At 36.6% G+C, this 26,617-nt stretch overlaps 2 protein-coding genes across 2 annotated transcripts; both read right to left on the bottom strand.

Annotated features, from left to right (window-relative positions):
* Window positions 1–500: 500 nt before the first annotated feature.
* On the bottom strand, window positions 501–1,415 carry LOC118829208 (olfactory receptor 4Q2-like). The gene is given in 1 exon segment (XM_036736184.1): window positions 501–1,415. A coding segment is annotated over 1 exon segment (915 nt).
* A 12,265-nt stretch (window positions 1,416–13,680) lies between these two features.
* LOC118829755 (olfactory receptor 4D5-like) lies at window positions 13,681–15,300 on the bottom strand. Its single transcript, XM_036736649.1, has 2 exons — window positions 14,397–15,300; window positions 13,681–13,826 (listed from the first exon to the last, which is right to left on the bottom strand). Exons 1-2 carry the CDS (start codon window positions 15,298–15,300, stop codon window positions 13,681–13,683), a joined length of 1,050 nt encoding a protein of 349 aa, XP_036592544.1.
* Window positions 15,301–26,617: the final 11,317 nt, after the last annotated feature.

Below are 26,617 nucleotides of genomic sequence, written 5' to 3'. Positions count from 1 at the left end.
AGCCCTCACATAAAGGATATCAACAGGGATAGTTGTGGTAGGACAGCATTACTGATTTAGGAAATGATGCAGAGCAAAGGTGAAAAGAATGACACATTTGGAGAAGAGTGATTAAGTTTGGCTGGAAGATAGAGAGCCTGAGGAGATATAGAGGGAACAAAACTGTGAAGGTAGGTTTGTCGGGTTTGTCTTTTAACTTCAAGCTAGGTTTGGACTTTGGTAGGCAATGGGGAACTTAGAGTGATTTTTGAGTAACATAGCAGTTAGACCTTTGCATTAAAAAGACACAATAAATGACAGAATAATGATTTACAAAAGACAGTGGTAGGGACTAATTTCCACATTTAATTCTAACAGCCACATGTAGGGAACAATGGTGCAATTAAGTTACTAGTTTAGTGTTCACTCCTAGAAGACTCAAAATTTGTACTCCCAATGCTGGGGTTAGTATCCTCTTTCTAACTGCCATCTCTTTATGCCTCTGGCTTCCACCAGGTAACTCAGAACTTGACCCAGACTTTCCTCATTGCTGACTTGACTTCTTTGTTCCTTAAGGTATAGATGAGTGGGTTCAACATGGGGGTGATGACATTGTAGGATACAGAAACTAGCTTGTCCACAGAGGAGGTGGAGAAAGGTCCAGCATAAATGAAGATGCATGGCCCAAAAAAGAGCGTCACTACCATGAGGTGGGAGCCACAGGTGGAAAGTGCCTTGCTTCGTCCCTCCTTGGAATGTATCTTCAACAAGATGGCAGCATAAGAAGAAATTAAGACTACAAAACAACTGGTGGAGATCAAGCCACTGTTGGACACCATCAGCAATTCAATGACAAAGGTGTCTGTGCAAGCAAGTTTGATGACTGGAGGGACATCACAGAAGAAGTTGTCTACCTGGTTTGGTCCACAGAAAGGCAAGCGGACAGTCAGAATTGTCTGGACTGTAGAGTGCACAAAGCCACCCATTCAGGAAGAAATCACCAGCACACAGCATATTTCCCGATTCATGATGGTGGTATAGTGAAGAGGTCGACAGACAGCAACATAGCGATCATATGCCATAACTGTGAGCAAGAACATCTCAGCTGCAACAATGACATGCAAGAAAAAAAGCTGTACCATGCATTGTCCATAGGAGATGAGCTTCTTTTCTGCCAGGAAGTCAACTAGGAGTTTGGGAGTAGTCACTGATGAATAGCACAGGTCCAGGAAGGAGAGGTTGCCAAGGAGGAAATACATTGGGGATGAATGCAGACGGGCTTCAGAGGCCACTGTGACCATGATGAGTACATTGCCCACCCAAGTCAAAACATAGAAGAAGAAGAACAACACAAAGAGCCCTGCTTGTCCTATAGGTGTCTCTGATAGTCCTGCTAGAACAAATTCCTGTACCACTGTTTGGTTTCCCTGCCCCATTACAGTTGGCTTCACCTATACTGAAAAATATTAAAGAATAGGAATCAGAAACATGGAAAGAGAGAGAATAGGCAATGTCAAGTGGAGAATCTGCTGTACCATAAGTGACCTTATTTCTCTATGGTGCCTACCGTATTTTTGCCCCTTTAGTATGTTTTCTACAAGAAAAACAATGAAATAGTTGAAGCTCATATTTGAGTTCCCAGCCTTCTGATCTGGGCACTTTTCTTGACAATTAAATAATAATAGTGTACTGTAATAAGTATAGCATATAGTATACTACAAATAAACATGGTATATTAGTATATAGTATATTTTATAATGATATTTTAATATAGTTCATACTATAAGTATAGTTTATTTGTATATTATCTAATACTATATTATAATAAGTATAACAATATATACAATAGTAATTGACATTTATAGAGAATTTTAAGTTTTCATTGCAAACATTTATTAGGTGCCTGTCAGGCACTATTCTGGTCATTCTAACACACACACATACACACACACACACACACACACACAGAAATACCTTCTCTCATGGAATTTACATTTTATTCTGGGGAAACATCATGTAAACATGGAGTACAGGGAGAGAGTAACTAGATGTGATTTTCTTAGGGTGAGAGGCCAGAATGTGTCAGAAATAGGACTTGAACCAGATCTTCCTAACTCTGAAGTTCACTCTATACACTATGCCATGCTGGCTATATACAAATTTAAAAAAAAAATTCTGAAGGGCTTCAGAAAGTACTACCTACTGGAGGGCTCAGGATAGATCTTGTATAGTAGGTAGCACTTGAACTTAGTATAGAGGGAAGCTAGGGATTCTAAGAAATAGAGTTTACAATGGAGTGCTTTCCTGCCATACATTATGACCATAAAGTTCAATGTTGAAAAGATTGGAAATGGAATACCATGTACAGAGAACAACAAATTTGTTTAGAATGTAGAGGCCAAGAAGGTCAAGTGCAATAATACTAGAAAGTGTAACTCAGTGTCACTGGAAAGTGAAATGGAGGGATGTGCTTTGAATACATGAGACAATAGAGACTAAGTGAAGCTTCCTGAGCAAAAGAGCGACATGGGCCAATGCATACTACAAAAATGTTCTTTGGCAGCTGAATATATGATGATTCAGAAGAGAGCAAGCTTAGAAACAGAGAGGCCAATTGGGAAGTTATAGGAATAGTCCAGGTGAGAGATGATGGGGGCTTAAACTAGGGTAGTAGCCATATGAGTGGAATGAGGGTTACAGGTATGAGAGATGTTATAGAGATGCTTTCCATACATGATCTCATGTGATCATTCCATGGGCCCCTCCCTGTTCAGGACTCCAGTGTTTGCATTATTATTTCCTAGTCTGAAGAAAGTATCTGAAAGATATGTTTGCTAATGTGTAAGAGAAATATAACTTTTCAGGAGGGGTTGCATTTCAATAGGCATTATAGTCTAAAGCTAAAGGAATAAAACATTTCTGGTAAAAATGTCAGGCATCTGTGAACTGATAGGGACAGATTAGAGTCATTATAGCAAAGAAATAATACTTTTCAATGTCAAAACTCTGTCCTATTAAGATGACACAAGGCTAGTAATGCCAATTATTGACTCTGACAATTTTTTTTTCGGAAAGTATATACATTAGACTTTTCTTTCTTGATTTATGAAATTCCCTTCATAAAACTTTTAGTAAGTATTTGCTGATGCAAATACAGGAAAAAATTACAAATGGCACAGTCTGTGCCCTGGTGCAGTTTTCATGTCTTATTTTAGCATCAGACATGTATAAATATATCCATGATACATAATAATACATAAAAATGCGTTAGAGAAATGTATAACTAAGTGCTATGCCATGTACAAGAAGGCAAATGTGTTATTGGTGAGGAAAATAGAAAAGGTTTATTTAGCTGGTGGGATTTAAAAAGATTTAATAGATGGTTAGAAATTCAACTGCTGATGAGGAAAAAGATGAACATTCCTGGAATAGAGAACAATATAAGCAAATGCATGGAGGCAGGGAAACAAGGATATGTTCATGGGAGATAGAAGTGTAAATAGAATTGGGGAAGCAGCAACAAAAATATAGTAGTACAAAAAGTACAGAAAATAGCAGTACAAGATAAGATATAGTAATGTCAAACTATAGAGAGCCTTGAACAACAGGAAAAAAATCTTTTATTTTGTACAAAATAAGGAGTGATCGAAGTTTTTCTGAGCAGATAAGTAACAGTACCGATTCTATTAATTGTGATTCTATTAATTTGGGAAGTATACACTCATGGTAGAACTGAAACCTCCCTAAGAATCAATACTTCCAGTCAATAAATTTACGTTTCACCATGACTGTGTCACTCAAAGTGTAGAAGAGGATGAATGGTGTTTATAAAAGAGTTTCTGAATAGGTGAATCTTGTACTTCCTCTGGTAATGGAGAAGGGAAATAAGGGAGAAAGAAGAGTCAAAGATAAGAACTTTAGATGGGAGAGAGTGAGTGGATGGTGTGGCCACTGATAGAAATAATGAAGTCATACTGAGGAGCATGTTTAGAGACAAAGATTTTAGATGTGCTGAGTATTCGGTACTTGTAGGACATCCAGAAGTCCTGGTGTAGATATATTCTAAAGATGTCAAGATGCAGGTTTGTATCTCAGAAGAGAGCTCAGGGTTGGTGATACAGAAAGGTGCTATTGGTATAAATATGATCAATGAAACTTTGAAGGAGAATCAGATTTTCCAGGAAGACCAGGAAAAGGGAGAAGAGAAGAGAGCTAGGACAGAACTTTAGTGAACACCATGTTAATAATAAGATGCCACAAAAGAGGCACGGAAGAAATGTTTTCAAAGTATAGGTTACAGGCATCTTGGTGGCACAGTAGATAAAGTGTTGAAACTCAAAAAGAACTGAGTTCCAAGCCAGTCTCAGACATTTACCACCTTTATGAACCAGAGCAAAACATAATTTGGATTCAGAAGAACCTGAGTTCAAAGTAACCTCATGACATTTTTTAGGTGTATGATCCTGGGCAAGCCACTTACCCTCTGACTGCTTCAGTATCTTTATAGTTAAAATAGATATATTAATAGCGCCTACCATCCAGGGTTGTTGTGAGAATAAAATAAGATAATATGTGTAAATCCATTCACAAACCTTACAGTACTATATAAGTGACAGCTATTCTTATTATTAAAGGTAGGAATACTAGGAAAGTATCCAATGCCACAGAGAAGTCATGAGGATGATAAGTAGGGAGAAAAAGAATCACAGAATTTGACATTTAGGAAGTTGTGGATTTTTTTGGAGTGGAATTGTTGGCTCTTAGGGAGTGCTTCAGTTCTGCCATGAGTGTATACTTTCATAAATATCTTATTTCTGAAATTCTTCTTTAGTCAAAACCATATAACTAATCTCTTTTCTATAGATGTTTAAGGTTTTACTTTTCACCCAACATTTCTGGGAGGTAAGAAGTATAAATATTTTTCCCATTTTTCAGATGAGAAATTTGAGGCTAAGACATTTGCAATGAGTCACGTAATTAAGTGATCAATCCAGAACTACAACACAGGTCCTCTCACTGCAGAACTATTACACTTTCTACAGGACATGCTGCATTTTATATATGCAGTTAGGCCAATGTGCAATGAACTTGCCTCAACAACCCTCCCAAGTTTCCTCTGTTTTGATTTGGTGCGAGGACCTACTCAAGGGTCTAGCTTCCTAGAGACTGAGTTATTCTGATGTACACATTTATTAGGCCAGAGGTTCAGGTGTCTGACCCTTATGTGGCTACCTTAATGGAAACGAAAGTGCAGACAATATTTGATTTATCTCAAACCCCAGGAAAAAAAGAAACAGTTTTCCTATAAAAAGAGTCTCACATAAAATCATTTTGGTTTGTCTCAGTTTGCATCATTCTGTATATAAACAATAGCTAGAAGTGCTCAGGGAGGGGGAGAATGGTGATGACATGGTTCCCATCCTAATACATGCTGCTCAGACTGATTGGGAACTGACTGGGCAGAAAAGTGGGTGAGGCAGTATGTTATAGTAGATAGACTGATTTCTGGACTTAAAAACACTTTTATTCGAATCCCAGCTCAACACTTAACAGCTAGGTGAACATGTGTAAATACAACCTCTCTGAACATCAGTTGCCTCATCTATAAAGTGGGGATATTAATATTTATACTTATTTCACAGAGTTGTTGTAAGGTTTAAATGAGAAAAAAAATTCAAAGCATCATTTGAAATGTAAGCACTATATAAATATCAACTATTTATTACTGTTAATAAATAGTTACTGTTTATTTCTTATTGCTGTTGTTAACCTGCCACCTCAATTTCAGAATATGAGAGACTTCAGACTATCGCCTAATGCCATGAAACGGTTAACAAAAAGAACAAAGACTTTATAAGTTAAATACTCAGAAACAATTGTAATTCTCCAATGTGAATATAAAACTCATTAAGTTTTTACCAGTCTGTGATAAAGAACAATCAAGTAAAGGACAAGAAATTGTGCCAGTAAAAAGGGAGTACGTGTTCTTCCTGAAGGGAGGGAGGACCAAGGAAGGACTTTGACGCAGTCTTGGTTCCATGTGATGAAGTACAGAGTAAGCTAGCAAAAAATATAATTTTGCTTCTGATTAATGACTACCTAAGAACAATCATGTCTTTGAATAATTAGGATAATAGGAGAAATAAATGCTCAGTAAAAGATGCACTTAAAAAATCTAAATGCAATTTTAAGCGGCAGTGTAATATGGTGGATAGAAAGTTGGCCGTGAAGACCTGAGTTTAAATCCTCCCTCTGGCATATCCTGGGTATGTGAACATGGAAAATGTGATCTCTCAATGCCCTAGATAACTTTCTAAGAATATAAGTTGCATAGAAGGTACTGACTTGCATTGGTAGAATTTCCTCACCTGGGAATTTCAAATACTAATGAAATAACAGGTTTAAATGATTCCCTTTATTAGATCAACTATGAAATATACACTTACATTTAATAACATGAAAAGGATAGAATATTTGAGTTTAGGGAAAAAATTATTAAAGTTCATTTAAAATTAGAAAATACACATTTAGGTAATTGTTCAACTATTTAATCAAGACTTATTTTCAGGAAGTAAGTTTGGACTAAAATTCTTATTTTATACCATTATTGTGCTTCTTTATATCAAAAAGTGATATGAAGTTCAGAATTTACTAGTCTTTACCAACTGATCAGAAGCTCTGACATTTTCTACCTAATTTAAAAGGCTTTAGAGAGAATGAGTCTTGCAATGGATTATGTGTCAAGTAGCCTAGGACTAGCTAAATTAGAGAAGCTTATCACCAGAAAGTTGATGGGTCATGAAGCAATGATTTTTTTTATATTTTTGTTTGTTTGTTTATTTGTTTACCTCAGTAACTTCTGAAGACTATTTGCAAGACACAAAACGAATATAACACGATCTTAGAGGAAGTAATGGCATCAAGGAAATTATGACTCTTTTGCTACTGAAATATCCATGGGAAAGTTAAATATCCCTTTGAACCTCAATATCCTTCTGTAAAATAAAGAGGAATGTAAAAACATTCTGTACGTTTCAGGGTACCTAGGTGGCAAAATGAGTAGGGCACCATCCCTGGAAGACCTGAAGTCAAATCCAGCCTCAGACACTTGACACACTTACCTGCTGTGTGACCTTGGGCAAGTCACTTAACCCCAATTTCTCTGCCTTCCTTCCTCCAAAAAAAAAAATGCTGTAAGTTTCCTTCCAATTCTAACACTCTTTGAAGTTTGTATTCATGAAAGTACCTATGGAGTTTTAGGTTAGAAGGGATCAAAGCAAATGTGGAGAGTCAAACTAGATGGACTCTGAGGTCCCTTCCACCGCTGACTCTGCTTTTATAATCCAATGACCCCACCTCTTACTCTTTCAACTTCTTTCCCAGTGCAAGTATTCCCCCTTAAAATATGCCAGATAAGTGCTCATAGACGCACAGATTTATAACTGGAAGAAATTTAGAGACTTCTGGTTCAACCCTTTTATTTTACTGATGAGGAAATTGAGGTTGAAAGAAGCTAAGTGACTTGTCCAATATCGCACATGAAGTGACAGGGGAAGTATTTGAAAATATTTCCACTGACTCAAGCCAGTCATATTTTTTCTATCATCTTCTCTAAATTTATGAAGTATGTTTCCCTGGAAAAATGTAGATTCTGTAAGCTAGAATTGTTCTGAATTTAAAAAAAAAGAAATGAATTTAACCTTTAGAAAATAATCATCATTGGGAAAATGGTGATATCAATAGTATTGTCCACAATAGTATTGTGGACCACAACTCTGTCAGGGTGGAGAATGGGTTTCATTCATACATCTTTCAATTCATTATTTCATCTTTCAGTGTCAAAAGTACCTACCTTAAATTTTCAGAGTTTGGCCTCTCAGAAAGTATGGTCATGATAAACAGGTAGTATTAATAGTTGTATCGGAAATCTTGCCAGCCGAGATGACAGAGTGAAGTCAAGGGAATCCTTTGTTCCCACTGACCATTAGGGGGAATCCAGTGTCAGGAGATTTTAGGTTTTAGCCCTTGGTAGTTGAATCACAAGGGGATTCATTAAAATTTGTTTTTAGCCACATGATTGCTTCAGCAAATTCTGAATATATTGTTTGGGGCCTGGGGGAGGAAGAGGAGGCAAGGGACTTGAAAAGTGGAAGAAGAGAACAATGGTTATGGTGGTAGAAGTACTGGCTCTCGTTAAGGAGAGGTGTTGTGCTTTCCTGTTTGCTACTGCGTCTGTGGGCAGGATAAGGCATTGATATAGTAGGCTACAGATTACAATTAGGTGCCCACATGCTCTAACATGCTATTCTTCACCCTGGTGAAAGGCTGGGACAGTGGAAGCATTATTTGTTAGGGACCCACCTTAGTTAGGGGAAAGATGGAAATTATGTAAATAAGAAATTAGTGTGATTTATAATCTGCCTTGTGGAAGATCTATGGTTAATCCAGGTTCAGCCCAACTCTGTCTCTGAGAGGCTGCCTGGGATTGCCATCAGATAGCTTTGCACAAAGCATACAAACAACTTTTGATGTTGTTTTCAAAAGAACAGATTAGAGTCAAAATTGCTATAATAAAATAGTATAATACCTAGAAGCAGTGCATGGAGGGTAGACAGTTCATGGGAGTTGGAGATGGGACGTATGGATTCAAATCTAGGATAAAAAACTTGCATAATGATTCTGAGACTACGTTTCTCAATCTCCAAAATGGGCATGATCAAATCTGTACTACCTACTTGGGATTATAGAATTTGCAGTCTTAAAGATAATTCAGGGAATATATAGTCCAACAGCTTTCATTTTCCAGATGAGGGAATTAAGGCTTAGTTAAGTGAAAAGATATATACAAAGTCAATTAAGCAGTTAGGCAGTGACAGTGAAGTGTAGAAAAAAAACACTGTCCCTCAAATGGGAGGGCCTGAATTTGAGCAGTTTTGTTCTGACTGCCCATGTGGTCATAGGAAAGTTGCTATACCTCTCTGGACTTCATGTTAATTATCTTAAAGTGAGGGTGTTAGACGGAGGATTTCATAAGTTACATCCAATTATAGATCTCTGGTACTAAATACAAAATTTTGATTTGACTCAGATCTGTCAATTCCAGAGCCAAAGTTCTCTCTTCTTCTGTTGTAAAGAATGTGCTTTACAAATCTTCAAAGTACTATGTAAATATGAGCTACTATTTTAAGAAAAAGTTAAATTATATTGAGCATGTTTAAGAAGGCAAGGCAATATATAGTGCCTTTAAAACATATTTCCATTATTTTTTTCTTGAAGTTTTAGTACTTTCAAAAGTAAAGTTCAGATAACTTAAAAACTCATTAAGGAGGATTTCTCTTATCTAACATATCCTAATTTCTTCATCCTTCAGGCGTATATGTAGGAGAAAGAGAACTAGACCGAATAAGAAGGCATGGATGAGTGTCTGCCCCTTACTGTGACTTTGGTAGTCATGATTTTCTGAATCTCTCTTTGCTTGTTGAGTTAATTAATAATAATAATGATAATATCTAAAAATCCCTCTAAAGCACATTGAATTTTACAGAGTATTTTGCATGTGTTTTCTCATTTCATCGTCACAATACCCCTATGAGGTATGTGGGCTTTGATAATAATAGCTTCCATTCATATAAAGAATTTCAGTTTGCAAAGGACTTTAAAAATAAGTCTCATTTTATCCTCATAACAACTCTGAGATGTAGGTGCTTTTGTTCCATATTTTACAAATGAGGAAACTGAACCGGATAGAGATTAAATAATTTGGCCAGACTGATATGGCTAGTTAGCGTTTGAGGCAGGATTTGAATTCAGGTTTTCCTCACCCCAGATCCAACACTCTATGTACTGTGCCACCTAGATTCTTCTTTCAAGATTGTGTAAAGCAAATACTTTGAAAAATTGAAGCATTATTTAAATGTGAACTATTAATAATGACAGTGATGATTGAATGTGCTGTTTCTATAAAATGTGAATCTATCATGGGCCCTAATGAATTAGTAGGACCTTTTATAAGGTGGCATCTCCTATAAAGCAGTTTCGCGAAATAGATCCTGAATATAGTATTATTAGCAAGATTCCAAGTATATTTTCTCTTTAGGGAGATCTGTACTTGAATTTTTATTGTTAAAATAATCTAGTTATTTTGTGCATTAAAAATGAAACCTGAACTTGTAATTTTACTAGTATTGGGAACTCTCAGTGAGGATATTTCTGGAACCTGCTCTGCAACTTAAAATTGTGAGATCATAGGTTTAGAGTTAAGAGAGACAACAAAAACCATCTACTTGCCTCACTGAGATTTTCCTAAGGTACTGAGAGATTACATGACTTGTCCAGGATAATTCGGCCATTATGTCTCAGTGATATATGTGGAACTGAGGTTTCCTGACTTTGAGGCACACTCTGTCATGTTGCCTCTCTTCCAGTTGTTCAAAAAATATTATAAGACAGAGGACCAATGCTATGTGCCATGGCATATTGGATAGAGTAGTCTTCAAAGCCAGGAGGACCTGGGCTCAAGTCACATCTTTGACACATTCTAGCTGTGTGACCCAGGGCAAACCACTCAACCTTTCAATTTTCTAGGTCACTCTAAAACCATAAGTTTCAGAGAAGTTGTTTAATAGGTGAGGGAATTTCCTCACCTGGTAGTTTCTTATATCAATGAAATAACAGTTCTACTCTTTATCAATATTTTTATGTAGTCTCCATGTTATCTGCTAATTGAAATAGAAATTTCAAGTACATATACAATTGGGTACCTTAGGTAAAGGCTGATTTTTTCAGTCATATCATTGTTTCCCTCCAAATAATTTCTGTTCCAGAAAAAAATTGGACTTTGCCCTGTTTCCCAAACATGTTTTAGGTTTTTTTTAGTTCATCTTTTTGTTTACACATTCCGTATTGAATTCTTGACTAGCCTTGAAGACTCGGCTAAAGGGTACCTCCACCAGAAGATTTTCTCTGATGCCCCTAGTACATCCCCACATCCTGATCATACATAGCACTTTATTTCATTCCTGTATATTTGTTATTAAGTATTATACAATAGAGTTGTTTGTGAGTCTTATTGCAGCCACCTTAGACTATAAGCTCCATGAGGACAAGAGTAATATCTCATCTAATGTATTCATCTTTCCCTGTGCCCGGTAAAATGAGACACACAGTAGATGCTTAACGTGTTTGAATTGAATTGAATTTTGAGACCAAGAATCGTCATAATTCCAAATCCCCTAATGTCCACCAAAATTTCAATTGAATGATTATTTACCAAGAAGTGACATAATGTTTGGCACCATGACAGTCCCTTGTGCACTATATGATATTGCAGTAATTATAGTTCATAACTTTGCAGGACTTCAAAGCTTATGAAGTATTCATATATGACGTAAATAAATATACTTTTAAATTATGTAATTATACATATAGGAACACAACTATATACATGTATATATGCATATATATGTATTCATACATACATGTGTACATACATAAATAAATTGATGAATTGTGGCATAATCACTGTTTTCTTATGTGAGGTTGTTAGGTTTTGAAATTCTGTTGCCAAACTATTTGTTATTCAGTGTATTACAATAACAAGGAACTGTATGGACAAGTTTGTGAGTACAGCATCTTTTTAAATTATTCTCTTATATTAATCAGCGTTATCTTTGGTCCTAGGCGACTATGGTATCATGAAAACTACAATGAATTTATACTCTGAAAGTGTGGGTTCAAATCTCAGCTCTATGATTACTAGTTATGTGATTGTTGGGTTTCTTCACACATAAAAGTAGAATTAATGATATTTGCATAGTATTATACATAAGGAGTGTTATTAGGACCAAATTACATAATACAGGTAAAATTATTTTGACCTGTCTTCTATTATCAACAAATATCTGATGTAATAATTGCAGAACACACTTTTAGAGTGATGGTGGAGAACAAAAGAGAACATGTGTTACATAATTAAAAATATCATTGCTAGGGACAGAAATGCAAGCTAGCAGGATAGACCTTGACCTCAAGAAACTTACATCCAAATGAGAGAGCATAATATAGAAGGGAGCAGAAGCCAGGAAAGAATGTTTTGGATGCAGAATTCAGGTGGATTTTGATTGGAGTCATTGGTTGACATAGCGATCATCGTTGCCAGAAATGTAATATTGATTGGATTACAACTAGAGCTAGAGTTAGGGAAGGACTTCAGAGATCACCTGTTGGAATTCCTCATTTTGTAGATGAAGAAGCAAGGCTCAGAGAGTTGGACTGCCTTGTCAAAGGTCACATAGGTAGTCAATAACTACAGTGGAGATTCACACTCAAGTCTACATATTCTGAGATTCCTTCCAACTCAGATCCATGAACCTCTGTGTGATTCTGTATGTAATGGATGAAATATTTCTTAATGAACAAGAGTAGGTCAATGCTCACTTTTGGAGAAAAAGGATAAACACAGGTATGTTTTAGGTCATTATTTTAATACAACGGGAATGCCTAATCAAGACAGAATCCACCAATCAAGTAACTATATAATTGGATTTAGAGAGCGGAAGTTATCATGCAGCCGTAATCTAGTGTTGGATGACCATTGTTAAGGCATGAGTGTCTCAAATATAGCAATACTTACATATACTTGCATTATGTAATTTTTAAAATCTATTACACATGTTGATTAGTTCATCTCTTTATTAACATTTACTAGACAACAAATAGAGAATATAATTTTTGTGGTGGTAGCGTTGGTGGTGGTTGTTCCCTTAATTTGAGAGAGGAGCCACATAATATTAAATTCTTTTACTATGGCTAAAGGGATTAAGGTGGAATGGGTCTTTTTCACTACTATGTCACAAAACAGGTTTGAGAGAGTACCCTTTAACAATGTGTGATTCAGGTTAATGTTTCCTATTCTCCTCCAGTCAACCAGGGATGCTCTAAAAATAATTTTATTGCTTGTAAAGTATTCTAATATTGATACTGAGTTTCAAAAAAAGAATGATAAACGTGATTGCTATAATCAAATAATCAATACTTATTTATTAAACAACTACTGTGTACCAGGCCACTGTGGTATACCCTGGGTATACAAAGACAAAACCAAAACAGTCCCTAATCTCAAGGAACTTACATTGTAATTATCATGATAACTACTTTATGCACATTTTATTTGTCCTAAGACATACAAATATTGCTTAAGATATAGCTGCTCTCTGCAGAACTAAAACCATGGAATACACTTGAATATAATGTATCATCATCACTTTGCTTTCGTCATCTTCATATGTTTTGTAAAGTGCCTTATATTCACATTATTTCATTTTGTATCCTTATAATTACCTGTGAGGTAGTAATGGTACACGTATTACTATGAAAGCAAGCAGTTGAGACTCAGACAGACTAAGTGACCAGCCCCTATTCACATAATTAGTAGGGAGTGTAAGAAGGATTTGATTGCATCTCTCTCCTCATGCTGAACCCAGCCAAATATATTAATCTTGTTTAATCTCTCAAATTAGATGGTATTTAATTCAGTTCAATTCAGAAAACATTTATTAAATGCTTTTAAGGTTTAAATGACTGTGCTAGACTCTAGGTGACCTCAAACTTTGCCCAGAGAGAGGTCATGATCCTTTCTGATAAAGATCTTTGAGGAAAAATATTTTATAGTTCTCCTTAGTGAAAGTCCATGCCATGGTTCCTTCACCATGTGTGATTGACTACACTGATAAAGAATGAAGTTCTGAAAGGAGACACATTCAATTGCTGGGCTGCTATTGCCCTCCTGGGACTGTTTCTATAGGATATGTCTGTGTAACCACACTCAGTCACTACCAGGCATCTTCCCACCTACTGAACTGGTGAATAATCAAAAGTATAATTTAGTCCCATGATTTCATATGTTATTCTAATCCATACAGATCCTATAATTGGCAAGAAAATTGCCTCCTTTACTCTCTGATTAGAAGGATCAAGTATGTCAATCGATGCAAAAAGTTTATCATAATTTACTTCGAAATAAAAATTTTCATCAGTTTCTTTTTTCTTTGAATTGTGGATTAAAAAAATACACTGCCTCAATTGACCCAGCTTGGTCCTTTGGTGTCTTTTTAAATTCCAGTCCTTCTAGTGTTGAGAAGGGATGAACCATTCCATATGGCTGGGGAAGAAATTCTCACTTTCCTTTCTCTGTTTTACGCATTCAGTGTAGCTTAAAAAAGGTGAGGCTTTCTTTCATGGTTTTCCCTGACGGAGCTTCAATTTCCATTGTTGACATCCAGTGTAAAACACAGCAAGGGTGTTTCCAGAGAGAATTTCTCTTTTCTGTTTCAACTTATAGTGCCTTTTTTCACAATGTATTTTGTCAGAAAGCAAAAACTTCCTGGACCACATTCCTGTTCAGCTAGAGTAGTTCCACATCCTCCTCATGGCATTTTTCATCTCTGCATTCCTCAGGGTATAGATAAGTGGATTCAGCATTGGGGTGATGATTGTGTAGAGGATGGAGACCAACTTATCTGCTGGAAATGTCTGAAAGGGCCTGGCATAGATATAGACACAGGGCACAAACACAAGAGTCACCACCATCAGGTGTGAGGCACAAGTGGAGAGGGCTTTACTCTTTCCCTCAGACAAGTGGTTCCTTATTCTCACGAGGAGGACTGTATAGGAGATGAGAAGCACTATAAAGCACAGAAGTGTGACCAAGCCACTGTTGGAAACCATCAGGAGGCCCACCACAAAGGTATTTGTGCAGGCCAATTTAATGATCTGTGGAATATCACAGTAGAAGTTGTCTAACTCATTTGGGCCACAGAAAGGCAAACGTAAGATGAGCACCACCTGTGTAATGGAATGGATAACCCCTCCCAGAACTGATGAAGCTGCCAGGACCCAGCAAGTATGTTGGCTCATGATAAGTTCATAGTGCAGAGGCCGGCAAATAGCTATGTAGCGGTCATATGCCATGATGGTGAGAATGAATATCTCTGTGCTTCCAGTGAAATGGAAGAAAAATATCTGGGCTATGCAGCCCTGGAAAGAAATTGTTTTGTGGTGTGTGACCAAGTGGGATAGCATCTTGGGTACAGTGACAGTAGAGTAACAAAGATCTTGGAAGGAGAGATTGCAGAGCAGAAAGTACATAGGGATTGAGTGAAGGTGATGATCAGAAGTCACTGTGATGATAATGAGGCCATTTCCTAGTATTGTCAGGAAATACAACAGCAGAAACAGGAAGAAAAGCACAGGTTGCAGCTCTGAGGAAGAAGAAAGTCCTAGGAGAACAAACTCAGTAACTTCATTTGCATTTGTCTGGTTCATCTACTCATTTGTGAATGGGAAATGGGAAAAAAAGGAACAAGAAAACTAAAAATTATTAGGCAAGGACATGAGTGAATGGTTAGTGTGTGCAAATGCTTGAAGGCAGGAAAGGGTGATACAATGTAATCTGCAATTGACTACCAACATGGCCAAGATCACCATTCACAATCAAAACATCATTATGCGTTAAGGGCAATATAGGCTATCAAACTACTAGATCTGGGCAATAAGCAACAAGTTTTATTGGGATATGATAGGCTCTGCACCTTACGTAATACACTTCCATAAATAGTTCATAATATAAACAGATTATAAATGGATAGTAAGAGTTACACCAATCATGCATGCATGTCGTTCAAATTTTCTTTGTATCAACTACTTGTCCCACACCAAAAAGCCCCTAGCCCACAAAAGGCTACCACAGTTCAAGGCTAATCACCAAGACAGATAGATAGATAGATAGACAGATAGATAGATAGATAGATAGATAGATAGATAGATAGATGGACTGATGAACCTACTTACATGGACATTTTTATTTCATGCACACACACACACACGTACACATATATATATATACATACATGTATATCTATATATGTATATATATATATGTTTCCCACATGCATATATGTAAATATCACAACACACACATATCTATAGCCTTAAGTTTACATCAATGTATTTTGTGATTAGCACTCATGTAATCCCAATTTATCTCTTAATGGAGACATAAGTCTCCTTCTTATATTACTCCAAAGGTCTTTTCTCCTGTCACCCAGCACCCCAAACTCCCTTATGGCCAGACCTCTTTTTTACAAAGACTTGAGGGACTAATGCACTTGATGATTACAAGATAACCAAGACAACCATCACAGATGAGATTTGGGAATAGTTGAATTATAGTTTGTATGAAGAACAATAGTGTGAAATAAGGCTGGAAAGTTAGGATGGAACCACATTGCATAGGGTCTTAAAGTTGAGGCTAATAAATTGATATTTTGTTCCCTTACAATTGATAAGGAACCACTGAAGGCTGTTCAACAGGATATTGATGTAATCAGATCTGTGACATTTAAAGCCCTTCACAACTTGGTCCTAATTTATCTTTCTACTCTTATTACACATTATATTCCTGTCCAAACAGTCTCTGCTCTAACCAAACAGGTCTTGTTTTTTCCTTACCTACTCATTTCCCTCTTCTGAGCCTTTGTTCTGTCAGTCCCCCAGCCTAGGAATGCATTCTCTTCTTTCCTCTGCCCCCCAAAACTCCTTGTTTCCTTCACAATTCATTTCAAGCATTATCTTCTCCATAAATCTTTGCCTAACCCCCCCAGCTACTAGCGGCCTCCCTCCCAAAAGGCTTTTCTATGTATTATGTCTGTACTTATATATATATATATATATATATATATATATATATATATATATGCATATATTATCTCCTACAATAGAACGTAAGCTCCCTGAGAAAACAGACTACTTCTTTTTTTTTCTTTGTCCCTGAAGTGCTTTAAAAAGTTAACAGCACACAGTTGGTGCTTTTAAAATGTTTATTGATTGATTAACTTACTTTTAAAAAGTTGTTTCAGTCATGGTTTGAAAGATGAGGCAATTAGGTATATAGTGGTCATGTCAAACTCAAATAAAAACCAATCACTGCTGATCACATATTAACTTAAAAAAAACAAAAATTAACCTAATCCATGTATTCTTACATTTTTATTTATTTAATTAAACATTTTAAAATACATAAATTGGCTCAGGCCCTACTTGAGAGTTTTCAGTCTGCTTGCTCCTATGGGCCTTCAGTTTCAACACCTCTGGGTAGGACAAAGAGAGTTGGCTTGGAAGACTTTGGTTCATTTTTCTGTCTCTGATACAAACTAGCTGCTTGACCCTGGGCAAGTCATTTAACCCTATATTAGTAGAAAGTTTTTGTACCTTGGAGCTCCACATGTCAATGAAAGCGCAGGTTCATTCCTTATCTCTTATGAAGAGTCAAGCAGAAAGAAGGCATACTATAGCTAAATTAACTTCTTACAAGTCTCTTAAAATCATCCATGTAATGGATACTGAGGTTATGGAGTATGTAGATGGAGGAAATAATAATGGAAATGAGGGAAAATGTGACAGATATTTTTCTCTAGAATCCATAGATCTTGGCAATTAATTAGATCTAGGGGTAAAGGAAAGGAAATTAAAAGGCATCTCTGGGATTTTTTGAACTAGGTGACTGGGAGAATGATTATAGCATGAAGATAACAATAGCACATAGGGAAATTAAGAGACTGGAAAATGATGGATTCATTCATTTTGGGTACACATTGGGTTTAGAGATGGATATGTCTTTCATAGGGTACTTTCATAGAGAAAAGACCAGCTTGAGTTTAACTTATTGGCCCCCTAATAAATGTGACTCTCAGAAAATGTCATCAGGAAGGTGATCCTAAGATGATAGATATAGACCTGAAAGGAACCCTAGATACTATGCCATTTAAACTCCCTCATTTTGTAGATGAGGAAAGTGATGCCCAGAGATATTAAGTGACCTGCCCAAGGTCACACAAATAGTAACTGAAAGGGTCACAGGGACTCTCACACTTCCCCCATTTCACCATACTATAGTAGAGCGGTCATGAAGTACTCTGTATCACATTAAGTTGGGAAACGACAGAATTGAAGAACAAAGAGACATCATGCCAAGAATGGGTTACAGAAAAATCAAAGGGACAAGCTATGGGAGAGGATCAGCAAAAGAAATTAAGGCAAGAGGTAGGAACTTGAAATGCAAATAATCAGACAGGTACACCTGACTATATTCATTGTGTTCCTCAGTTTCCTTATTTGTAAAACGGGAATAAGATTAGCCCCCTGGGGTTGTTGTGATGACAAAATGATACATTTGCTAAGTGCTTAATAAATCTTAAATCACTCTAGAAAGCTATTGTGTTTTACTTGGTCCTGCAGTGACAAGGAATGGTCACCCTGACCCACTGAATGTATATGTGAAAAGATATCTGATCACATTCTTGCAAAATGTAAACATAATATAAGAGTATTTCTCATTTTTTTTAAATTTAGTATGGCCAGTGCCTATCACTGGGCCTTGTAAATAACAAGCACATAATAAATATTTGTTGCATTGTTTGCTGAGGTCAGAGGAAGAAGAAGAACTAAATTTTATATTTGAGAGGCAGCTTCATAGGAGTGAAAATTGAAGCTCTGAGGAGAATTGAGATTGACATCAAAGAGAATTAAGGGACAAGGTAAAAGAGAGGTAAAGATGGAAGCTTGGGGGAGTGAAGCACAGATTTAAAGGTAGGAAAGAAGAAGATCCATCAACAGAGATAGAGAAGGGACAGTCAGAGAACTAGAAAGAGAATAAGGAGAGAATAGCATCACAGAAAAGAAGGAAAATGAGAGAATCAAGAAGTAGATGACCAGTAACATTATCTGGTGAAAATTGGTCCAGGAGGCTCAAGACTGAGGGGAAAAGTTCACTGAATTCACCATATAGGCTAGGTTGGCATCAACAGTTTTTGAAGAGATTTTCCCATAGAATGGAGAGAATGGAAACCAATTTTTTTGGAAATGAGTGAAATGAGTGTTACATCAATTGTAGGCTATTTGCTAGAATGAGAAAAGAGGCATAGGTATTATCATAGTAAAAGAAAAGGGAGGCTTAGAAATTTGTTGGCAGTGGGGAATGAGGCAGTAAGGAGAAAGAGAATAAAAACATAAGAGGGTACAGGTAGGCTCAAGTACAGGATGAGATGAACTTAGGTGCATGAGAAGAAGAATCAGGCGTTCAAAGGCAGATAACTCTGAGATTCAAAGGAAGATGTGTGAAAACAAAGAACAAATTTGTGGTGTAGAGGAAGAAAATAGAAGAAGTCTCTCCTCTCTATCTTTTCACTGGATTCTGAGCAAAGGTCATCTTAAAACTCAGTAAGGCCTTATTTGAAACTCAGAGGGATAGAGTGATAATCTTATACCTTCTTCATGACAGGGAAGTTAATCTGGGTTCTCCAAATCTGTCTGTACCAACTGGACACAAGTAACTGGATGTTCTTCCAAGGTGAAAAAGGTGTCAAGAACAATCGCTGTGATGGATTGTGTGTCTAATACCTAAGCATCAACCTACGCAGGTTTGGAGCAACCCAAATTTGGCCAGCAGCTGAACATTCTGGGCCACAGAAATCCATGAAGATCTTCAGCTAGAGAGTGGAGAGGTTCTACTCTGTGTTGGTGGAGGGGCTAACCCCAGTGATAAAATAATTTATATTTTTGACATTTTGAAGTTTTAAAGAAATAAAAAATGTAAAATAATTCCTGTCTCTGCGAGGTATTTATTATCCATATCTCCATGGACAAGTTAATGAAACACTTTGAAATGTAGTTATATAAATTATAAAATTAAAGGGTTGAACTAGATGACCTCTAAGGTCTTTCCAGCTACAAAATTTTGACATTCTGTGAAATTAAGACAAATTAAAATATTCAAAAACATTTAGATTGGACGAGATTTTCCTTTCTCTCAATATAAATATCTCCTTTGTAATACCTCTAGGTAATAGCCATAAGTTGCCCTACATTCATCCCAAATACTTAAAGTGTGTTTTGTGAAACAGGTGAGGCCTAAATTAAAACAAAAATAGGTTTTGGAATTTTTGTTGGTTGCAAGGCAATTTGGGTTAACTGACATGCCCAGGGCCACACAGCTATTAAGTATCTAGTGTCTGAGACTCAAATCTGAACTCAGTTCCTCATGACTCCAGGGCTTATTCTCTATTCTACTGTGCCACCTAGATGTAACAAATTTGTTTTTGTTTTTAAAAGTATTAGATTTATATTTTTTTTAAAATGAATCTGCAATGGGAAGATTACAGTAATAGTAGATGGCATTTATTTAGTGCTTTAATGTTTGAAAAGTCTTAACATAATCTGACTTGACCCTTATTAACAATGTTGAATCATGGGTACTGTCAGTATTATCCCTTTTTACAGATGAGGAAAGGATGCTCTAGGTGGCTACATAGCCTGTCTGGTGTCACACAACTAATAGGGGTTGGAGAAATTATTCAAATCAGGTTTCCTTTACTCCAAGTTCACTTACAGCATGGGATCCATAAAATTTCAGAATTAGAGGATAACTCAGGCATCATCTAGACCAACCTGGACCAGAATAAGTGGAGTACGTTACCTTTTGAAACAACCCTCATTCACTTCACTTTTCTCATTCATTAATTCATGCAGTCAATCCATTCACTAGTCAGCCAGTGAAACAAGTCTCAGAATAACCTACCTTTAATGGATCCTAAATTGCTAATTTCTGGCTTTCAAAAAACCTGGTCATGCTAAACAGGCAGCTTTAATAGTGGCAACAAGAATTCTACCACCCAAGATAGCAGAGAATAGCAGAGGGAATTCTCCAGTTCCTTGGCCCATTATTGGGAGGCTGCCGTTTGGGGAGTTGGGATTCAGGCATGGGCATTTGCACCACAAAAGTAATCATTAATCATATTTTTTCTTTTTCAGCTACATACTGTCCTCAGCATTTTCTGCACTTATTGGAAAGGAGATAGCAGAGGAAGGGACTAAGAGAGTGGAGGTTGAGAGTGGTGATGACAGAAATATATCTGGCTTTACCTAAGGAATGGGAGAGGTTTCTGTTCTTCCTCATTTTGTCTTTGGATGGTATAAGGTATTGGCACAATAAATTATGGGTGACAAATGGGGATCTGCCTTGTTGCATGCCCTACATCAAAATTAAAGGATGGGATGACAGGAATGTTGCTCAGTTGTGACCCAGCCATGGAAAGACGATATAGAAAATAATTAGAAAAATTAAGACAATTTTCAATTTGCTGTCTGGCTAATCTACCACAAATTTTTATTCAACTCCCTTTAATTTGCCCCAAACTGCCACCTAGAGACTGACTCCACAATCAGTGGTTAAGTGGATGTGCCCAGGGAATACATCAAAAATTGTACACAAGCAGAGCAGAATTAGGAAAGCAAAACTGATGTAATAAAAAACATACAGTAAAGGAAGGGAGGTGATGTGATGTGATGGAAGAGGGTAAAGTTTAGAGTTAAAGAGATAAGAGTTCAAACTGAGGATACAAAAATCTCAGGCAGTGGGAATAAGCCAACTAACCTTTCCAAAACCCAGTCCTCTCCTGAGTAGAATGGTGATAATAATTCTTGTACTTTCTACCTCCTGATGTTGTTTGGAAAATCCTTTGTAAACTTTATACCATTATATAAACGTAGGTTGAATAGAGGCAGTTAGGTGGAACAGTAGGTAGACCTTGAGTCAAGAAGACCTAAGGTCAAATCCTGCCTCACACACTTATTAGCTATCTGATTTACTACCTCTCTTTCCCTTAATTTCCTCATGTATAAAATAGGGATGAGAATAGCACATACCTCCCAGGGTTGTTGTGAGGATTGAAAAGATGTAGTATTTGTTCAGGGCCTTGAAAACCTCGAAGTATTTATATAAATGTTAGATATCATTCTTGAATCTAGGCTCTGTCACTGAGCAAGCTTGAGTTATCTTAAATAACTTACCTGGACTCTTTTTGACATATATGCTTTAAAGAGAGCTAATTTACTTTTCTGAGACAGTTTTAGCTGACACTCTTCTAGTCCCACTCTTCCAGATGGCAGATGTTAACCAAAAGCAATTTACTGAATTTAGATCATAGTATTTTAGAGTTGAAATAACCTTAGAGATCAATTAATATGTCCCTTTACAGATAAGGTCACTGAGACCTACAGAGACTATGCCTTCCCCTCAGTCACACAGATAATGACCAGAATGATAATGCAAGACTCCAAATGCAGTGCAACACAATAGTTCCCAACCATTTTTATAAGTATAAAAACATGTTTTGCCATAAAAATACTTACTGAAGAGTATGTGATTGTAGTTGTACTATTTGTATCCATTGCTCCCCCAAAATGTAGACTAACAAGAAACTATTATAAATTAAGTAATGTATTATATTTAATCTTTATTAATATTATTTATATTGTCTACACATTTTAATATATTTGTGTATTTATATTGTTATTAAAATTAGTTTAATATTTAAATGAATTTCTGTTTTATAAATCAACAACACGTGCGTACATTTGAATAGTAATAAAGAGGTGTATAAGAGTTGTTGTTTAAGAAGTTTACAGAAAGTTTGGTAACGTGTTAGACTAGAACACTGCATTTTTTTTGGTGTCCAAATTTAGAATTTTAGAGATTCTCTGCAATAAGCTACTACTCCTTTCACGCTGAGTTGAAAGGCCACAGGTTGGGAAGTATCACATAATAACATTCCATGTTCTAACTCCATCCCCAACATTCTATGATTTCAAGATAGAACAAGGAGAGGGTTCTGGGCCCAGAGCTAGATCCTCTCTCAGTATCCAAGATAGTTAGTGATTACCTTCAAATTGAAGTGATGATCCCCAAGACCTTCTCTGCCTTCATCAAGAATATATTATGTTAGCTTAATTCCTTTTCTCCCAGAGTTACTAACTTGATAGATTAGGACAATAGTCTAGCTATCTAAAAGCTATACTTCCAAGACAGTAAAATGTGGGATGGATGATGTAACAATGTGTTGCATCTCATGTTTTCTTTGACAAATCCTTTCCTATAAAAACAGACAAACACATTGGCATACATATGTCGAGAAAGATGCTGATGACAGGATATTTTGTTGGAAGGGCATGCTTTCTCTATATTTTCCTTTATCTCTGCTTCTGTATGTGGTGTTCAGGGAGGACTAGCACCTCTGGTGAGATGGCTTGCCAAGACCTTTTCAGGGCTGCTCATCCACTTTTGGTGTCCATGTCACTCAACTCTCACCTGCTGCTTCAAGAAGCTGTAACAAGTATATCCATATCCTGGTAAAACCATTTCTGCAGACAGGCTAAACCATATTGAGGGTAACCGACAGACCTCAAACCTATTGGTTAGTGAGGGGGATGTCTACCCCAAACATCTGAAGACTTTTCCTGGCAAAATGGGGTAGAGGGAGGACAAGGACAATTCATTCCAATGACATGAAGGTGGTTGAAGCAGGTGCTATGGAGTGCTTAGAGCATGGTCACACATCAAAGATACAAAGGTCATCTACTGCACCCTGTATCATCACCAGTCAATGTAACTTTCGTCTTCTCATTTGGCCTTTGATGACTCTGGAAGAGACAGTGGGACTTTGTGAAACTCTGCTTCATTCAAATCCAATTCACTTGTGAGTCAAGACATCACCCTGTGATGCCATTGATCTGCTTTGAAACAACGGATGAGCTGCTGCAAAAAAAAAAATAGGTTGAATAAATAAAGTTGTCTTGTGTCACATTCTCATTGGGAAGAGTGGTTTAAAAAATGGACATTATATGGATGCCATTATAATGGATGTCCAAGTGTGTTACTTGATTAGAACCACCATCAGTGAGTATTTCCATTCTTTAATCCATATCGGGTGTAATTTAAACATACTAATCTCAGTGCCAGTCCTGCTTAAGTAGGAAAATCTTAGACTGAGAGATTTTTAAAATAAACCTTGTAGTTCATTCATTTCAAATATTCTAAATTCCCCTATCTCTTGAAGACAACTTCATTGTGCTCATTCTCTGGCATACAAATATACATGCACACATACACATACACAGACAAAAAACACAATACCCACACACACGCAAAAAGAAATACACATGAAAAGTTTCTTCCTTTTTTAATGGAAACATCTAAACTATTCCTGGGTGGCAAAAGTATTCCAAGATCTTGTTGGGTTATTTTATCAGTAGAGTTGCTGTAGAAATTCAGCAATTGGTAATCCAGATAAAGTGGGAATAATTATACCAAGACTGGATTTTCATAACTAATTTCAGCTCTACACTTCAGTAGTGGAAAACTGACAATGTTAGCCCTGGGTTAAACATGAAGGAAATGATGTTTGTCTTCTCTTTCCCCACTAACTCCTTTCTATACCTGTTCCTTCCTTTTGACCTAATACTCCCATCCACATTTTAGCAATTCATTACCACTTATACCACTTTTATCATAACCTACTTTAAGAAAAGATCTGATTTGTACTTTAACATGAAGATTTTAAGTTACTCCTCTTGAGGTGCAGCATTTGTAATTTATTCCTTATTTTTAATTGTGGAATAGAAAGCTTTAATTAATTTCAGTTCAACAACCATTTATTAAATGCTTGCTGTGTGCAAGGATCATAGGATTCTATGGTCCTTGCACATACTATAGCATACATTCTGATTGACCCATTTCACAGTCAGCCCTCCCTTCTGACACCCCACTTGCCTGCCCCATCCGCTTTTCCCTTACCTTCTTGCAGTGCAAGAAAGATTTCTATGTCCCACTGCCTGTATATCTTACTTACTAGTTGCATGCAAAAACTGTTTTTTGAACATCTGCTTTTAAATTTTTAGTTCCAAAATCTCTCCCGTCTTCCCTCCCCACCCACCCTCCCTAAGAAGGCAAGCAATTCAACATAGGCCACATGTGTATCATTATGTAAAACCCTTCCACCGTACTTATGTTGTGAAAGACTAACTATATTTTGCTCCTTCCTATCCTATCTCCATTTATTCAATTTTGTTCCTTGACCCTGTCACTTTCAGAAAGTGTGTGCTTTTGATTACCTCCTCCCCCATTTGCCCTCCCTTGTACCATCCCCAATTTTTTATCTCCGTCCTCCTTCTTTACAGTGGGGTAAGATACCCAATTGAGCATGTATGTTATTCCCTCCTCAGATCAAATCTAATGAGAACAAGATTCACTCATTCCCCCTCACCTGACCCCTCTTCCCTTCCTACAGAACTACTTTTTTTTTGCCACTTTTATGGAAGATAATTTACGCCATTCTATCTCTCTCTTTCTCCCTCTCTCAATATATTCCCCTCTCATCCCTTAATTTGATGTTATTTTTTTTAGATATCATCCCTTCATATTCAACTCACACTGTGCCCTCTGTATTATATATAATATATATACACATATATTATACATACATATATACATATACATATATATACATATATAAATATGTATATGTATACTCCCTTCAGTTACCATAATACTGAGGTCTCATGGATTATACACATCATCATTCCATGTAGGAATGTGAACAAAAGAGTTCAACTTTAGTAAGTCCCTTATGATTTCTCTTTCTTCTTTACCTTTTCATGCTTCTCTTGATTCCTGTGTTTGAAAGTCAAATTTTCTATTCAGCTCTGGTCTTTTCACTGAGAAAGCTTGAAAGTCCTCTATTTTATTGAAAATCCATATTTTGTCTTGGAGCATGATACTCAGTTTTGCTGGGTAGGTGATTCTTGGTTTTAATCCTAGCTCCATTGACCTCTGGAATATCATATTCCAAGCCCTTCGATCCCTTAATGTAGAAGCTGCTACATCTTGTGTTATTCTGATTGTGTTTCCACAATACTCAAATTGTTTCTTTCTGGCTGCTTGCAGTATGTTCTCTATGATCTGGCAGCTCTGGAATTTGGCAACAATGTTCCTAAGAGTCTTCTTTTTGGGATCTTTTTCAGGAGGTGATTGATGGATTTTTTCAATTTCTATTTTACCCTCTGGCTCTAGAATAACAGGGCAGTTCTCCTTGATAATTTCTTGACAGATGATATCTAGACTTTTTTTTGATCATGGCTTTCAGGTAGTCCAGTAATTTTTAAATTATCTCTCCTGGATCCATTTTCCAGGTCAGTGGTTTTTCCAAGGAGATATTTCACTGTCTTCCATTTTTTCATTCCTTTGGATCTGTTTTATAGTATCTTGATGTCTAATAAAGTCACTAGCTTCCACTTGCTCCAATCTAATTTTTAAGGTAGTATTTTCTTCAGTGGTGTTCTGGACCTCCTTTTCCATTTGGCTAATTCTGCCTTTGAAGGCATTCTTCTCCTCATTGGCTTTTTGGAGCTCTTTTGTCATTTGAGTTACTCTATTTTTTAAGCTGTTATTTTCTTCAGTATTTTTGGGTCTCCTTTAGCAAGTCATTGACTTGTTTTTCATGGTTTTCCCATATCAGTCTCATTTCTCTTACAAGTTTTTCCTCTACTTCTCTAACTTGCTTTTCCTAATCCTTTTTGAACCCTTCCATGCCCTGAGACCAGTTCATGTTTTTCTTGGAGGCTTTTGATGTAGTCTCTTCCATTTTGTTGACTTCTTCTGGCTGTATATTTTGGTCTTTGTTGTCACCAAAGAAAGATTCCAAAGTTTGAGCCTGAATCTAAGTCTGTTTTTGCTGCCTGGACATGTTCCTAG

The sequence above is a fragment of the Trichosurus vulpecula genome, chromosome 8, assembly GCF_011100635.1.
Source record: "Trichosurus vulpecula isolate mTriVul1 chromosome 8, mTriVul1.pri, whole genome shotgun sequence".
NCBI lineage: Eukaryota > Metazoa > Chordata > Mammalia > Diprotodontia > Phalangeridae > Trichosurus > Trichosurus vulpecula.
This window is presented reverse-complemented; position numbering and strand designations above follow the sequence as displayed.

What these genes read in the sequence shown, in the direction of transcription:
- LOC118829755 (XM_036736649.1), bottom strand. Translation starts at nt 15,300, where the DNA reads ATGAACCAGACAAATGCAAATGAAGTTACTGAGTTTGTTCTCCTAGGA. An exon ending in GAAAAATGCCATGAGGAGGA is followed by an intron (nt 13,827 to 14,396) that starts TGTGGAACTACT and finishes CAGTTCAGTAGG; the next exon opens with TGGGAAGATGCCTGGTAGTG.